This window comes from Sinocyclocheilus rhinocerous, unplaced genomic scaffold (genome assembly GCF_001515625.1).
Source record: "Sinocyclocheilus rhinocerous isolate Xijiao unplaced genomic scaffold, SAMN03320098_v1.1 scaffold166, whole genome shotgun sequence".
Classification (NCBI taxonomy): Eukaryota; Metazoa; Chordata; class Actinopteri; order Cypriniformes; family Cyprinidae; genus Sinocyclocheilus; species Sinocyclocheilus rhinocerous.
In genome coordinates, this window is record NW_015633186.1 from 1,971,698 (window position 1) to 1,987,917 (window position 16,220).

General features: G+C 37.6%; 1 protein-coding gene across 5 annotated transcripts; it reads left to right on the plus strand.

The window, feature by feature from the left end:
- Positions 1-204: 204 nt before the first annotated feature.
- Positions 205-15,431, plus strand: hif1al (hypoxia inducible factor 1 subunit alpha, like). Of its 5 annotated transcripts, XM_016557016.1 has the most exons (16): positions 708-832; positions 6,227-6,308; positions 7,253-7,443; positions 7,776-7,927; positions 8,627-8,711; positions 8,850-8,962; positions 9,973-10,160; positions 11,086-11,192; positions 11,342-11,489; positions 11,798-12,015; positions 12,137-12,273; positions 12,356-12,451; positions 12,537-12,667; positions 13,260-13,371; positions 13,482-13,599; positions 14,046-15,431. In XM_016557016.1, the coding sequence occupies exons 2-16, from the start codon at positions 6,304-6,306 to the stop codon at positions 14,123-14,125; spliced, it is 1,881 nt and encodes a 626-aa protein (XP_016412502.1). In that variant the 5' UTR covers positions 708-832; positions 6,227-6,303; the 3' UTR covers positions 14,126-15,431. The 5 variants fall into 5 exon arrangements, with proteins under 5 accessions (XP_016412500.1, XP_016412502.1, XP_016412499.1 ...); XM_016557014.1 differs by lacking the exons at positions 708-832; positions 6,227-6,308 and adding an exon at positions 205-329; XM_016557013.1 differs by lacking the exon at positions 6,227-6,308.
- Positions 15,432-16,220: the final 789 nt, after the last annotated feature.

Below are 16,220 nucleotides of genomic sequence, written 5' to 3' on the forward strand. Positions count from 1 at the left end.
TGGATTGATTAATAGGATTTAGGATACCGGTTTTTCTCTTTGTGGGTTATTTATTGATTTTATTTTTTTGTTAAATAGGTAGCTCTTGTTTCTAAAGTTCCTATTCATTGTGCGCTTCACACTCCTTTCCAGTAGGTGGCGGGAATGCACCTTTTAAGTTGGTTTGCCAACCGCCATTAAATCCTAAAAGAAGAAGAAGAAGAAGAAGAGCCCCTTTAGAACAGAGATAAACAAGCCGTCTGCGGTGTATTCAAGCGTTACAACTACAAAACTCAAAACTCGGATTGCAGTGATTTAATTAGAGAGATGGTGAACTCAGCGATGAAAAGGTAAGGCGTTTGTTTTCCTAGAGCATTTATATATGAGTTATGTCGTGTGGGTTTAATAATAAGCGATAAAAAGGGGAAACCAGATCCTCCAGTCCATGTATGTAAACGTTACGCTATGGCCTCATGAGCGTGCAGTCGGTGATTGATCTATATTAGCCTTGGGTTTAGCTCATAGTAATAGGTCCGTGTTTTCTTTTTCATATCTATCTTGAAATGAGCTCTTGAGAGGGTTTTGCGGTTGTTGTTTTTTTTTTATATATACATATAACGTTATTTGTAAAGGCAATAGGCTATACTCCTTTCCAGTAGGTGGCGGGAATGCACCTTTTAAGTTGGTTTGCCAACCGCCATTAAATCCTAAAAGAAGAAGAAGAAGAAGAAGAGCCCCTTTAGAACAGAGATAAACAAGCCGTCTGCGGTGTATTCAAGCGTTACAACTACAAAACTCAAAACTCGGATTGCAGTGATTTAATTAGAGAGATGGTGAACTCAGCGATGAAAAGGTAAGGCGTTTGTTTTCCTAGAGCATTTATATATGAGTTATGTCGTGTGGGTTTAATAATAAGCGATAAAAAGGGGAAACCAGATCCTCCAGTCCATGTATGTAAACGTTACGCTATGGCCTCATGAGCGTGCAGTCGGTGATTGATCTATATTAGCCTTGGGTTTAGCTCATAGTAATAGGTCCGTGTTTTCTTTTTCATATCTATCTTGAAATGAGCTCTTGAGAGGGTTTTGCGGTTGTTGTTTTTTTTTTATATATACATATAACGTTATTTGTAAAGGCAATAGGCTATCGGTTTTATTGTACACAGCTACCAAATACAGCATTTAAAATAATAAACATAGGCTATGAAGTCTTAAGAGTGATGATTTTGTACAGTAACGTCTTCAAACAACAAAAACAGGTCCGAGTGGTCTTTAGGACCACATGGTCAATAAAACAGCTTGAAGTGAAGACCGTGTTCTTGTGTTCTGTTTACACAGTCAGAGTAATGATAAAGTCCTGTAATGGCACCTTCGTTCTAAATGACTATAATCTTGCGTAATCCATGTCATTAACTGTTTGCTTATAATGATTGTTTCATTAAGAATCTGGTTAACACTTTCACATTCAGTAGGCTGATAAATAAGATATGATAAAGAGCACTTTTACAGAAGTAAGGACACACAAAGGGTGAATTCAGAAAAATTGTGCCACTATCAAAATGGCTAAATTGTTTGAATTCACCTTGTATATGATATTAGTGAAATAATGCTTGAAAAGCATATTTCATTAGATGGGCTTAAAATGGAAGGTTTGTGTTTTGCCAAAACAAGAACTTCTGTTGTTCCTCTTTTACACAAAACATATTGTTCCTAATGTTTTTGACATTGCAGCCTAATGTATTTGATAATAAACTAACTAACTTTTGTTTTGAGAGCATTGTGTCTTCTTTAAACAATTTTATGAACATATTTTATGTCAATGTGAATATTTAAAGTAAATTGTGTGTCATAGGTCTTGTAATTGCTCATTTCTTTTAAATTTTTTTTTTTTTTTAAATAATTTTAATGGCCATATTTTTGAAAGTAAAAATATTTATACTATGTACATCAAAAATACATTAATTGTTTGGTACAATGTACTTAATGTGTTCAGCAATTAATTACAAAAACATAACATTCGGGTATTTTTTTAAAAGGAAGAAAAACCTAATATATTCTGAATATGTTTCATTTAAATGTTAGTACGTAGTGGTTAAAGACGCTTAAAATAAAGTGAGACCAATTAATCGCATGAAAGCTATGTATACTAGTTCTAAAAGAATGATCAAAATGCTGTTTAAATTATGAGTAATACACATCACACCACAAGACATGCCAACTTCCTAAAAGTATTTTGTATCAACCCACATATCTGAAGGAAGTGAAGTACACACTTTCAGAATGAAGTAAATAGACCAGAGAACATTTTGTTCTCTGCTGTCTTGATATAGCAGAGACTACTGCCTGTGTTCAACCTTACTATTGGCAGAGCCCCCATTGTCTCCCCGTCCTGTCACAGTGCAAACGAACTTAGCTGAACCTCTCATACACCCTCACTCGCTCAGCCAGTCAGAGGTACTGCATGTGTCTCAGCAGAGCAGTTGGAAAGAGTCCCAGAGCTGCATAAGCATGCAAGAGTCAAAAAATCAGTCCTATAGAAAACAAACTTCCCATAGCATTCGTCTGATGCGCTTGACTAAAACCACAGGGTTGACGAAAAAGTAAACGTGCTGCAAATTCACTACATATCCACCACAAGTTTGCAGAGAGAACACCGTGTTCCTGAAACAGCCTAAATGAGAAGCAAAGACTGTTTCGCATATGGACACATGGTATGGACACATTAATATTGTTGTTGCTTTGCAAGGATGAGTAATTTTTTACTTTTAAAGGAAAAGTTGAGATTTTTAAAGTACTCCATGAAGTCATAAGGTGGCGTTTACGCCATGCATCAATCTCTATAACAAGTCATACAGCTTCATAAGCTGATGTACCGCCAGCTTCATATCAATCAGTAAAACATTTGACATGAACATTCCTCCTTTATACCATGAGGTTCAGAGGAGTTCATTTGAACGGGCTGGGATGGGTTGTATTGCACTTCCAGTTCCACCTACACTGATATGGGGTGTTGACATTTTACCAGAATACATAATAACACTCACAGTAAATCCCTAACCATACAAACAGCACAAGGTTTGGGCGTGACTGTTGTGACGTAGCTGAAGGACACAGTGTTCCTGATTTTATTTACAGCAGCTTTAGCACGAGAGAGCGTGCACTGCTTTGAAAGTCATTAAAGGCCGGGACACACCAATCCGACTTCAAAGAACTAGCGGCGACGAAAGCTGACGGTGTTGTCGCCTCACGTCGGCAGCGTCGGACCAAAAAGCTGCGCTCGAACACAGCCGACGGCAAACTAACATGTGCGTTCTGCGCATGCGTGAGAGGAATTAACTGTCTATATCAGCAGCTATCAATAGTATATATTCGTCATTCAAAAGGAGAAACCGAAACGGAGATATACGAGATAAACGCAGATATACGAAACATAAACAAAGCAGTGCTTGCGTACCATTTTGAATATCAGTAACGTTGATAACTTTAATCATTTTAAACGGCTCATGTTGTTATGAAAACATTCACGTATTAGAATGATTGGGAAAGATCACGTAACATTTAAACAGCCTTCTGTCTGTACCGCCTTCGTTTACGTGCTTGTTTTCATCACTTTCGCTTTAATTCTCGGGCACTGACTCGTTCGCTAAACTGAACATCGAATCAGAGCTCTCACTCGCACCGACGGCCCCGACGCCGATTCGCAAACTGCCGCCGACGTGAGCCCGACGACAGCCGACGAGTGGAACACACCAAACAAGCTAGCCCGACCGTCGGCTTGGTGTGTCCCGGCCTTAAGATGCCACTTTCACTGCGTTACATGGTCATTCAAAACATTGGGGTCAGTTTTGCAAAAAAACTAATACTTTTATTCAGCATGGATGCATTAAATTGGTCAAAAATTAAAGTGAAAACATCTGTAATGTTACAAAAGATTTCTATTTCAAATAAATGTTGTTGCTTACACAAAGATATTAAGCAGCTAAACCTTTTTCAGTATTGATAATAGCAAATGTTTCTTAAGAACCAAATCAGCATATTAAAATGATTTCTGAAGAATCATGAGACACTGAAGACTGGAGTAATCGTACCGACCACAAAATTAGAATTGTAGCGTACATAGAATTTTGTTTAATATTATGTAAAATATTTATTAATATTTATTTATTACATTCAGTATTGTTTTTAAAAAATAATTAAAAAAATAAAAACCTAATAAAACCGAAATCAGTCTTTTTAAATGCTACTAGTAAATTTAGCAATCACAACATTATAATGTACAAATTATTATAATGTACATTATAATGTACGCCCGGACCGAGCGTTTTGATTGGCTTTCGTACCTGCCTGTCAACATATGTATTTGCATACCTCTGCGCACCCTGTTCGCGCAGACAGGATACGTCATCAGCGCGTTCACGTACGCTGTGCAGACCGAGTGAGAATGGCAGGCAAACATCAACAACCTGACCTTCCTTCCTGGTATTATAGTACTTTTACTAACTGTGCTATAAAGTTTTCTCACTGGTTAATAGCACATGATGTATTGTAGTAATGTTGTCTCTGGTCGTCTCGTCTGTGTGTGTGTTCATGTGTTCAGGGGGCGTGGCTTTGGACGGCGATTGCAGGGAGGGTTGGACGTTCGCTTTTAGTGCTATAAGGCTAAAGTTAGCATTTTCCAAGATCTCCTACTGCACCTTTAAGTATTCATTGTCAAAAATAGGTATATCTCAGATGAATTTGAGGATTTAAAATAGAAGTCATAAAACAGAATATGCAAATCCTAAAATCTGTTAAAAAGGGTACGCAGCTACGCAATATCGTGTTCGTTATTCAGCGATGTATCGCATGCGATAATGAAAGCTGTTTGCGTAGCTTGTCAGTGAACTACGGCTTTGTGTAGCAAATCTGAAAGCACGTGCTGGAGATTTACTACTAATCACAGAACCGGCTTTACTGATGTGATGCGCATGATAAATGCATGCGATTTATCGTGCAGCCCTAAAATAAGTCTCCAGTGTCATCATAAATGTGATGGATGTGCTCTTTCTGTGTATTTTTAGAAGGGGTTATGGTAGGTTTCAGTGATGGTCATTCTGTACGAGTTTGTCCCGCTGAGACTGGATTATTGTGTAATCTGATGTGGTCGCCTGGGGGCTTGAAATTGGATGCTCCGTCTTGCTTCAGCTTGTCTATGACATTTAGTTTTTTGTTCTGACATAAAACGTGTTAAAGGTTAGTTCACCCAAAAATGAAAATGAAAAATCTGTCATTAATTACTCACCCTCATGTCGTTTCAAACCCGTAAGACCTTCGTTTATCTTCGGAACACAAATTAAGATATTTTTGATGGAATCTGAGAGCTGTCTGACCCTGCATAGACAGCAACACAACTGAAATGTGCTGGACGTAAACAGCGTATGCAATTCTGTGTCAGCTGCGTCATGCGGATATGTTGTTTTCATTCAAAAGATTATTTTACAGATCTCCTCGCTACGTTTCTGGACTTGGGAACATTTCAGTTGCGTTGCTGTCTATGCAGGGTCAGACAGCTCTCAGATTCCATCAAAAATATCTTAATTTGTGTTCCGAAGATGAACGACGGTTTTACGGGTTTGAAACGACATGAGGGTGAGTAATTAATGACAGAATTTTCATTTTTGGGTGAACTAACCCTTTAACTCATTTCCATCTTGATAAGATTGTATGTACTGTACAAGGATCGTCATCTGAATTGAGTTTTCATCACTCAGAGCAAAAAGCTTTTTTTATTGTTTTAGTTGACGTCCTTTGTTGCTATATGGTGCTGCTTGCAAAAAAAAAAAAAAATCAGTTTTATGTGTAAAATGAAAACCTGCAAAATGTTGACAGCTCGTAAAGTTTGTTATAGATGTATAAAACCACATGTTAGCTTTGGCAAATTACCATTGATTGTTCTGTTTTAGGACTTTAACCTTCATTTGAGTGTTTACTGATTAGTTTTATATTTGAAGTTAGCATAATATTTCTGTGAAATGGAATTATTATGGTTGACCAAATTACCGGATCTGTTCTTCAATGCTCCTTTTCTCACAAACCAACATTGCTGTCTTGGTTTTATGCCCTGTTGTTAAATTAGAGTCATGTGCTTACAAATAGAGGTTTTGATCCAGGGCAGTGATACATGACTGTTTATGTTTATTCTGGCTGTGCAAGTCCTTATACAGACTTATTCCTGTGTGTTGATTGATTTTTTTTTTTTTTTACCAAAGTGTACAGAGCCTGACTTGACTGACCACAGACTACGTGCCGACTGAAACCGTGTGGCTGGAGCCCAACCTGTGCAGACATGCTGTACGGCATTTCTGTCCTGTTTACTGCACCATGAAATACAATAACGCAATAAATCAATGCCGATAGGAGAGCTAATTATGTTCTGACAGTAGGAAAGTTAATCCAGACCTGTATATCTAAAGGAAATGTTTGACTATGGATTAGTTTTCGATTCATTTTTCATTTTAATTTTTTATTAATTTAACTTTTATTCAATGAGGACGGATGCATTAAATTGATCAAAATTGGCAGTTTAGATATTTTATATTAAGATTTCTATTCCAAATAAATGCTGTTCTTTTGAACTTTCTATTAATCAAAGAATCATTAAAGAAGAAACTAATCACCAATATGTTATATATATACTGTATATATTTATGAAGGAATTGTTTGTCTATTATGCCAAAAAAAAAGTATGCGCTGACAGTTTGGCAACTGTTTGATGTGTCATTTTGGAATGTCAGGGTCGGCAGAGTTCAGTCCTGTTCAAAGCAAAAAGGAGGTCAGAGACCGAGGGCTGGGAGGGTCTCTGTCAGATAGGAAGCATGGGGGAGGGCTGTGGGACAGCCTTTTCTACATACTTAAGGCCAGTGGAGGAGGGGAGCGAGAGTGAAAGGCACAGAGTGAGGGCTTTCCTCCCTTCATTTTGAAAAGTTTATCTGGGACTCACTTTTTGGCGAGACTAGGGTACACAGAGCACCAGAACACACCAATTACAGCTGGGACAGTTTTATTGAGGAGGAACAGAGAACAAGATGTAAGAGTTGGAGAGAATGGAATGTTTTTTCTGTTGTTGTGCTAATTTTTGGATGAAGAAAAACGGTGGAAACTGCAAATTTAAAAAGCTTTATGCTAAGAAATTACATTGCAAAAACTTGATTTTCTTCTTTATCTTCCTGTTTAAGGATTGGATATTCAGAGTTCATTTTAAATAAGTTTGTTTTTCTTGTTTTTTCCTTATTTAGGCCCAGTTTGGAGCAGCGGAAGGTGCGTTCACGTGATGCAGCACGCTGTAGGAGGAGTCAGGAGACTGAAGTGTTTTACGAGCTGGCCCATTCATTACCCCTTCCACGACGTATCGCCTCCCACCTGGACAAAGCTGCCATCATGAGGGTGACGCTCAGCTATCTGCGCATGAACCGCTTGATCCAATCAGGTGGGTTCTGCTGAAATCGAGCTGTATGAGGTCTAGCAGTGGTCCTTGGTTGGTAGAAACCTAAAATGGGTCACAGGTCTGTGTTAATAGGGTTGTGGACAGCAGGCAGAAAACAAAATGTTATAAGTGCAACTAAATATAATCATTCATAGTTAGGTTGAGGGATGTTTGCAGTATTTTGGAGCAAATCCTTGCTGAATGAAAGTGTTAAAAATCTTACTGACCCCAAACCTTTGAATGATAGTGTGTACAGCTTATATAGGGGCATGGCTTATATAATATTCTTTGGCTAATATTTACTAATGTTAATATTTAATTCTTGTCACATCTAGCAGGGCCAACCAAAACACCGACTGAAGAAACTGAGAATCCCACTGATGCCTTTTATCAGCAGGCACTGGCTGGCTTTATTCTGGTGATGACTGAGGAAGGGGACATGGTCTTCCTCTCAGAGAGTGTCAGCAAATACATCGGCATAACACAGGTAAGTGCCACCCCTACATATTGAAGTACTACATGAAACCAAAACAGTGTGAATTTCACCAAGTTGAGAATTTCAAACATGTTGGCTGCAGTCTAGCAGCTTGTGGCCCCGGAATAGTGCCACTTTGGATTCCTCTGCTGTGGTGTGAGGCACAATGTTCACGTTACGTGTGTGACCAGACCCCTTAGAATAGGTCTGTTCCTGGGGGAACACATGCAGTCTAATGTGTTGTTTTGCTGTGTTCTGCCAGGAGGGAATTACAATGTTTCTTGTAGGTTAGCATTAAATAATGAATGATGAATGAAAGAAATCAGTACAGAAATCCAACAGATTTGTATGGAGCATAATTTATCAATAAGTCAATAATAATTCATGCAAAAGACACGATGCACACATACGTAACCATGAAATCGTATACATGACCTACATTAAATGAGTTGCATTTATAGAGTTAATCTATTCATGCTGAAATATGTTCAGCTGATTTTATTCCTGTGCATCAGTGCAATGCATATTCCAAACAATGTTTTTAAGTATGCCGTAAATGTGAAAAAATAAATGCAAAGAAAAGTTGGTCATATGTATGACATTTTGTATAAATTCATGTGCTAAATAAATAATTGTAATTTTTTTTTTAAATACTGTCTCTATTGTCATTGTTTTTAAATTGCTGATTTTTTCTCATGTGGTTTTGTACAGCTGGAGCTGCTTGGACAGAATGTGTATGAATTTGTTCATCCCTGTGACCAAGAAGAATTACGAGATATCATTGCCACAAGACCTGGTAATAAAAAATTTCTAGGCCAAAGGATAATTTCGCTAGAATTTAGCTGCTATGCAGTGACGTACTGTGTATTGAATTTTTTTGAAGTCTCATGTGCCGTGTGTGGGACTGACAAGGAGAATTGTTTTTCATATTCAGGCGTTTCAAAGAAAAAGACAGAGAAGTCGACCGAACATAATTTTTTTCTTCGGATGAAGAGCATACTCACCCACACAGGAAGAACAGTTAATATCAAGTCTGCAACCTGGAAGGTACACAAACTGTGAATATTATGTAAAAATAACTTTTTTATTATTATTATTTATGGACTATTAAATGTGTTTTAGACAGGAAACTATAGAAAGAAAGGGTGCGTAAATGACCCAAGCCACATTCAAACTCCTAGAAGTGCCATTGTGTCAACGTGCACTGCTTTTTAGTTTTGTTTTCATAAAACATTTAATGGCGTGACTAGGTTTAATCAATACTGGTGTTGAACTTCCTTTAGCTATTTTCACACGCAGCACCTGTTAGCTCATCTTTAGCGGGTGTAGATTGCTCCGAGGGGTATGTAGGACAGTATCAGCATTACCGCTTCACATCAAGACTCTTTGTTGAGCTATGGGGTCAAGTCCCATGAGTGCAGTGCAGTGAAGACAGACATCCAGCTACATTCAGTGCCAAGCCAGGACTCGGGCACTGGTCCAGCTTGACTGCTTGCTTCGCACGTCATGTTACACAATATTGTGCTTTCATCTTGGTCACCTGTTTTTTGTTGAGAAATGAACAAACAGTGTGAAACTTTGATTAGGATGTAAACTGTCTGAACTCATATATAGGAAAACCCGTAATATTGTGAAACATTATTATTACAATTTAAAGTAACTATTGTAATTATAATTTACTCTAGTCTTCAGTGTCACATGATCCTTCAGAAATCAGTCTAATATCCTGATTTGGTGCTCAAGAAACATTATTATTATTATCTGTACTGAAATTTTTTATCACAGTTTCCACATAATTAAGGACTCTAATGAATAGAAAGTTCAAAAGAACAGCATTTATTTAAAATAGAACTTTTTGTAACATAATAAATGTCTTTACTGTCATTTTTTATCAATTTAATGCATCCTTGCTGAATAAAATAAAAATAAAATCACACTTTTATGCAACTTCTAAACTGCATTGTATATTTATCCAAAGTACAGTTTGGAATTACTTTATAGTTTTGTTATTTTCTAATAAAAATTCCATTAAAGCATTTGTCCATTTCTTCTCCCAGGTCCTTCATTGCACAGGACACATGCAGACGTTCAGCGGAGATAGTGAGAATGCACCCCCTGCTGGCAGCTTCCTGACTTTGCTGTGCGAACCCATTCCTCACCCCTCCAGCATTGAATTCCCACTAGACAGCAACACTTTCCTCACACGCCATAACATGGATTTGAGTTTCACACAATGTGACGGACAGTAAGATGCATATAAATGCAATAATACATGCTTGTTTTCTTAGAAGTACACAACACACACTCAAGGTCGTAAAAGATCAAATAAATCTCATGACAGTGCAGTGTCTGATAACTGCAGCGGGTCAGCTGAGTTTCTCTGTGTAGGAGTGCACTCGGTTCACCTCTTTGAAGCAGCAATATACAGCGTCCAAATTCGCCTTCCTACTCATGGTTTCTACCCACACATGTAAAAGTGAATCTAACGTTACTCACTCAATCTGCAAACCTAAATGAGCCTTGTAGCTGCTGATGATTTATTCTCACTGGATGTTTTTGAAATGCGTACGTGTGACAGCTGAAGACAGATTTCATTCATGGTGTGAGAAAGCATGTGACTCGGGTTTCCTGTGTTTTTCTCTTGGCTTGCACTTAGGGCACAGTATATTTATAGTATCTCAGTGTTGGGATCAGACACAACAATCACATTTTAAGCTGGAGATGTCCATAAACAGCTTTTTAAATGGATGCAAATTCATATGAACTAAAAATAGTGTTTCCTTCATTGCCGTTGAACCTTCAGCTGCATGGCAAAGGAAATGAAATCAGTGATAAATTCTCCCTGAATCAGTCAGAACACTTGCTGAATCAGTTTCTGACTCACTTACTGAACTGCTGCTGAACTTACTGAAGTTTAAATTGTTATAATTGCTGACTAGCTGCTCTTATGAAAATGTCTGCAATAACATTTGTGGAATAAATTAATGATGCAAAGTGGTGCAAGAGTAGCAATATATCAAATCTGTACCACACGTTTTTTGCTAAATGAAAGCTTTCTCTTTGATTTCAGTAACAAATTATTTTGGTGCATCACTATAATAAATTGTATTAAAATAAGTAATAAAGTTAGGAGACTTTAAATATTTATTGACCACTTTCTGTGTTTACAGAGTCACTGAGCTCATTGGATACCAACCCGATGATCTGATTGGCCAGTCTGCCTATGAGTTTTATCACGCCCTTGATTTTGATCATGTGACCAGGAGTTTACACATCTGTAAGTTTAAGTTCATCTTTTTTTCATAATACATTCAGTCTTAACCATAACCCACCCAGTGATCAACTTCATTTGTTGAAAATGACAATGTCAACAATAAAGATGACCACTGCTAAACGCCTTCCTTATATTTTCCTTTGCACTTGCAGTGTTCTCCAAGGGCCAGGTGTGCACCAGCCATTACCGCTTCCTGGCTAAGAATGGAGGATTTGTCTGGACTGAGACTCAAGCCACTGTCCTCTACAACAGCAGGACCTCTCAACCCAAGGCTGTGGTCTGCCTCAACTTTATCCTCAGGTACCTCAGTCAGACCTGCTGTAACATCCGTGTCATGTGCCCTATTGTATAGTAGATCATGGCATTTCATTGCTTATATACTATTATAGTTTTTTTAATTAATATTTTATTTTTAATATGTTTGTAGAAGAATTCAATGTTTGTGAAGTGTTTATTTTTTCATTTTAGTAACTTAAAATAATTTTCTTTCAATTAGTCCCCAAGGCAACATTTCTAATTTTCATATTCTACTAAACAAATGTTTTTTAATGGTTTCAGTTGACAAAAATAACCCAGGTGTGAATGATGTTTCTCCCTCTCTCTGGCAGTGGTGTAGAAGAGGCGGATGTTGTGTTCTCATTAGAACAGACCTGTGAGAAACCAAAGCCCAGAGCTGAGAAGCTGAGCGTGCTGGAGGAGGAGGAGGAGGACTCAGATATGGAGGAGGAGAGCAGCACTGCGAAACTCTTCCTCCAGATGAAGGAGAACCCAGAGGACTTACTGCAGCTGGCACCTCATTCTGGAGACGCTGTCATTTCCCTAACAGGTGCTTAAAATCATGCTTTTCTACAGAATTTGAATGTTTGCTGTTGGTCTTAAAATCGATTTGGTTGAGCATTTTTGCACAATTGTAATGTCATCCTAATAGTGCTTTATATTATTCACAGACGGTGTGGAGTTGTCCTTCTGCCGTCCATCTAGTCCCAACACTGTCCCAGAATGCCCTCAGGACTTCTGTACGCCTGAACTCCGTCGGCTCCTTTCTCCAATATTCGACAGGCCCACCAAATCTCCACCCGCTGCGGTGTGTATGAGAGTTTAGTTTTTTTGTTTGGGTATTTTTGATGTTTTGAATGGTTTATCTGACATTTAAGCGTCTGTTTCAGAGCCCCGCTGAAGAGCTGCCCATGGAGATGGAAGGGGTGGAGAAGTTCTTCGCCCTCAAACCAGAGGAGAGCGTAACTCTGAAAGGACAATCGGAGGTAGTTCTCAAAGTGGTTTTTAGACTTCTTTTCAAACATCTCAGAAGATAAGTCATGGGTGTTTAACACTTTCATTCTCTGACAGGCTATGGATGAGCTTGATTTGGACATGTTGGCTCCATATATCTCCATGGATGATGACTTCCAGTTGACCTTCCTGCCCCAGGGTGAAATGGCTGTACCGTCAGATATGCTGACCAAGACTTCAAGGAAACGGTAAAAAATCATAATGATGATTTCAGCATATTTAGATTGTGTCTAATCTGGTAGAATGTACCAGAATTGTTCAGAAGTTTGGGATTGGTAGGATATTTTTAATGTTAAAGGAAGTCTCTTATGCTCACTAAGGCTGAATTTATTTGATCAAAAATATGGTAATATTGTGAAATATTATTACAATTTAAAATTGCTGAATGTTATTTATTCCTGTGATGCCAAGCTGAATTTTCAGTAGTCATTACTCCAGTCTTCAGTTTCCCATGATCCTTCAGAAATCATTCTAATATGCTGATTTGCTGCTCAAGTCAATTTTTATTATTATCAATGTTGAAAACAGTTGTGTTAATATTTTTGTGGAAACTGTGATACTTTTTTTTTTTATTATAAATATTAAGTTCAAAATTTAGACGGATAAATTCTATTAATGTGAAATAGAATTATTTTATAACATGTCTCTACTCTCGTTTTTGATCAATTTAATGCGTCCTTGCTAAATAAAAGTAGTTTCTGTAAAAAGAAACGAATAAAAGTCCCAAACTTTTGAACGGTAGTGTATAAGATGCGTATTTAATGTCTTTCTCCACAATAGATGTTTGGAAGACGAGGAGGAAAATGACATTCCTGTTCTGGCTGCCAAATTGGAGAAGAAACCAATGAGTGGCTCCATAGAGGAACAGCTTCTGCTCAGCCACACATTACTGGTAAGGAAATCTGTTTTTTTTTTTAACCTTTACTTCTTTAGCTTCATTCACACAAAAACACTTGTTGTAGACAATATGTTTCAGAGTGTGATTTTGTTTTGTGTTTTTAGAATAGCTTGTCTGATGATGGTTCGGAAGAATTTGAACCACCACCTCAAAAGCGAAGTCAGCTCTTGACCGACAGGGACCCGCTGCTGGGCGGAGCGCAGGCATTGTGCGATACAGCAGGTACGCTGCTTATTTTAAACGGTCCTGTCCTGTTGAATATAAGATTAATTTATAAAAGCTAACTCATTAACTTTATTTTATCATTAACAGCTCTCATGAGGGACACCTTCCTGTCGCGCCCGCCTGACTTAAAAAATCTGTTATTTTTTTTAAACTTTACTTCTTTAGCTTCATTCACACAAAAACACTTGTTGTAGACAATATGTTTCAGAGTGTGATTTTTGTTTTGTGTTTTTAGAATAGCTTGTCTGATGATGGTTCGGAAGAATTTGAACCACCACCTCAAAAGCGAAGTCAGCTCTTGACCGACAGGGACCCGCTGCTGGGCGGAGCGCAGGCATTGTGCGATACAGCAGGTACGCTGCTTATTTTAAACGGTCCTGTCCTGTTGAATATAAGATTAATTTATAAAAGCTAACTCATTAACTTTATTTTATCATTAACAGCTCTCATGAGGGACACCTTCCTGTCGCGCCCGCCTGACTTAAAGAGACCCATTGCTGAAACAATGGCATCCCTTACTTGAAGAAAAAACAATGTGGACGAGTCATCAGCGATTACAGTGACCGTTAACAAAGAGAGTTATGAATAACCCTCTTCACGCTCCGCATGTATCAACGTAACATGTATTTCAGAGAGTGACCTTTTACGCACAAAACACAGGAGGACAGTTGGCCTAGACACTCTGTCCATTACATATGTCAATATGTCAACTATTTTTCTTTTTTATTATTATTATTATTTTAATTTGTTTTTGCCCAAATATTATAACCAAGAGTAGTGAAAATAGACTTTAGTTAGTAGAATTAGTATAATATAGTGATTGGTAATGAGTTCTCAACCGATTTGTCATTCAGTAGATTGCGACATTTCTAAAAAAAAAATAATGGTGCTCTGATCTCCCCTCGTTTTCTGCCGCTCAGTCCGAATTCGTCCAAAGCACAAAGGCGGTCAAAGTAGGTTCGAAATGGAAGATATACTGGTCAGGATATGTTAGAAATAGTGTTAACATGTTGTTCTACCACTTGTAGCCTTAATCTAAACCTATAATCTCATAACTTCAAGCATAACCTCACTTGACTGTAAGTTTATCAGAAAGAAGCTTGACGAGAGGATTTCTTACAGCAGTTCTGTCTAGAATCATGGGTTAGAGCGGTGAAGGGCTGACTTTGAGTGGATGTGATCATGCTTTTGAGTTCATAGATTATTCACTGAGGCCATAGCTGACAAATGCAACAAATACTGTATTGGTGATCATCTTTTTATAAAGCATTTTATAATACTTTTGCAATTACAACTTGTAAGTGAATCTATACTTATGTGTCTTTGGTGTTGAACTACAAATATTACTGTTTTCTGTTCTTGTGTCACTTCCAATATGATCTGTAATGGTTTTCAAAGAGGCTATGGTGTTGACGCTGCAGTCGTATTGACCGAAAACCTTGTCTGATGTCTTTTTGAATCCTAAGATGAGATGCTAACACGACAAATGTGCTAATCAGTTGGTTGAAAGCGTTTGCAGCAAGCGATCGTCTTTGGTTTTGTCGTTTGTTGATGTTTCTAGATCATCTTTTATGCAGCAAAGGCTTTTTTATTTTCCATTTGACTGTGAATCGAATATATTCCCTTGATTTCTGTAGCTAGTACAGACATGACTCAAGGGGCCTTATTCAAATGGTGTCCAATAAGACATATGTCTTTCTCATATGGATAACAGTTCTTCAGATATCTTAGACTTTTGTGTATATCACTTTGTGTATTTTTGCATCATTTATTTCCAATGTAAGTACACCTTGTATTGACTGATAAAGAAATAAAACCTTTTAAATGCATTCCAAAAGTGTTGTGTGCTTTCTTTTTTTTATGTACAAACTTCAAAACATCCACAAGCACATTTCCTCATTGAATAATCAAAAGCTTTCCTTGTTTTCCACACATTGTTTTCACGTTTTGCCACGCAACTCAATATTAATTGAATAAAATTTGTTTAAATAGAACATGTTTTGTAAGGAACCGTTCACACAGAACGCGTTTATGCATTCAAAAACACCAGACCTAGCAGCGGGAAGAATGCAAGATCTCGAGACCATTTTTTGTTTTGTTTTTAAAGCGTATTTTAACCTGACGCAGCGTTTTAAAAACGCACTAGTGAGCGAGTTGCTGTGCAACCGACAAATATGCCTACATTTTTACATAAATTAAAAAGCATAGTGCAATCAAGCATAGTTTGTGTCAATCTCCAATCTAATAGGAAATCTGAATTATGAACAATAGTAATAGACATTATCCAACGCTTTCCATGCAGAACTTTTCAACGTCAAAATTGGTCTGTTATAAACCATGTGGTTAATACATAAAAGATTGCTGTGTTATTTTGCTTATTTAGTAAAGAGCATACTATATTCATTTCCAACAATCTTTAATGATTAATAATAAACAAAACTTTCCCTTGCACGTGTGTGCAGTACTGCGTTTGACCTTGAGATGGCGATGAGGCCTGCTGCCAAGTCTCTAGTCTACAAGGTAAAACGGTTACACTTTTTTTCTTATCAGACAGAGTACTAAAGTCGCCAAATATTAGCAGAATGTTCTATAAACAATTGGGCAAGAATAAGTTTCAC

What these genes read in the sequence shown, in the direction of transcription:
- hif1al (XM_016557014.1), top strand. Translation starts at nt 307, where the DNA reads ATGGTGAACTCAGCGATGAAAAG. An exon ending in AATACATCGGCATAACACAG is followed by an intron (nt 7,928 to 8,626) that starts GTAAGTGCCACC and finishes GGTTTTGTACAG; the next exon opens with CTGGAGCTGCTTGGACAGAA. An exon ending in TTCACACAATGTGACGGACA is followed by an intron (nt 10,161 to 11,085) that starts GTAAGATGCATA and finishes CTGTGTTTACAG; the next exon opens with AGTCACTGAGCTCATTGGAT.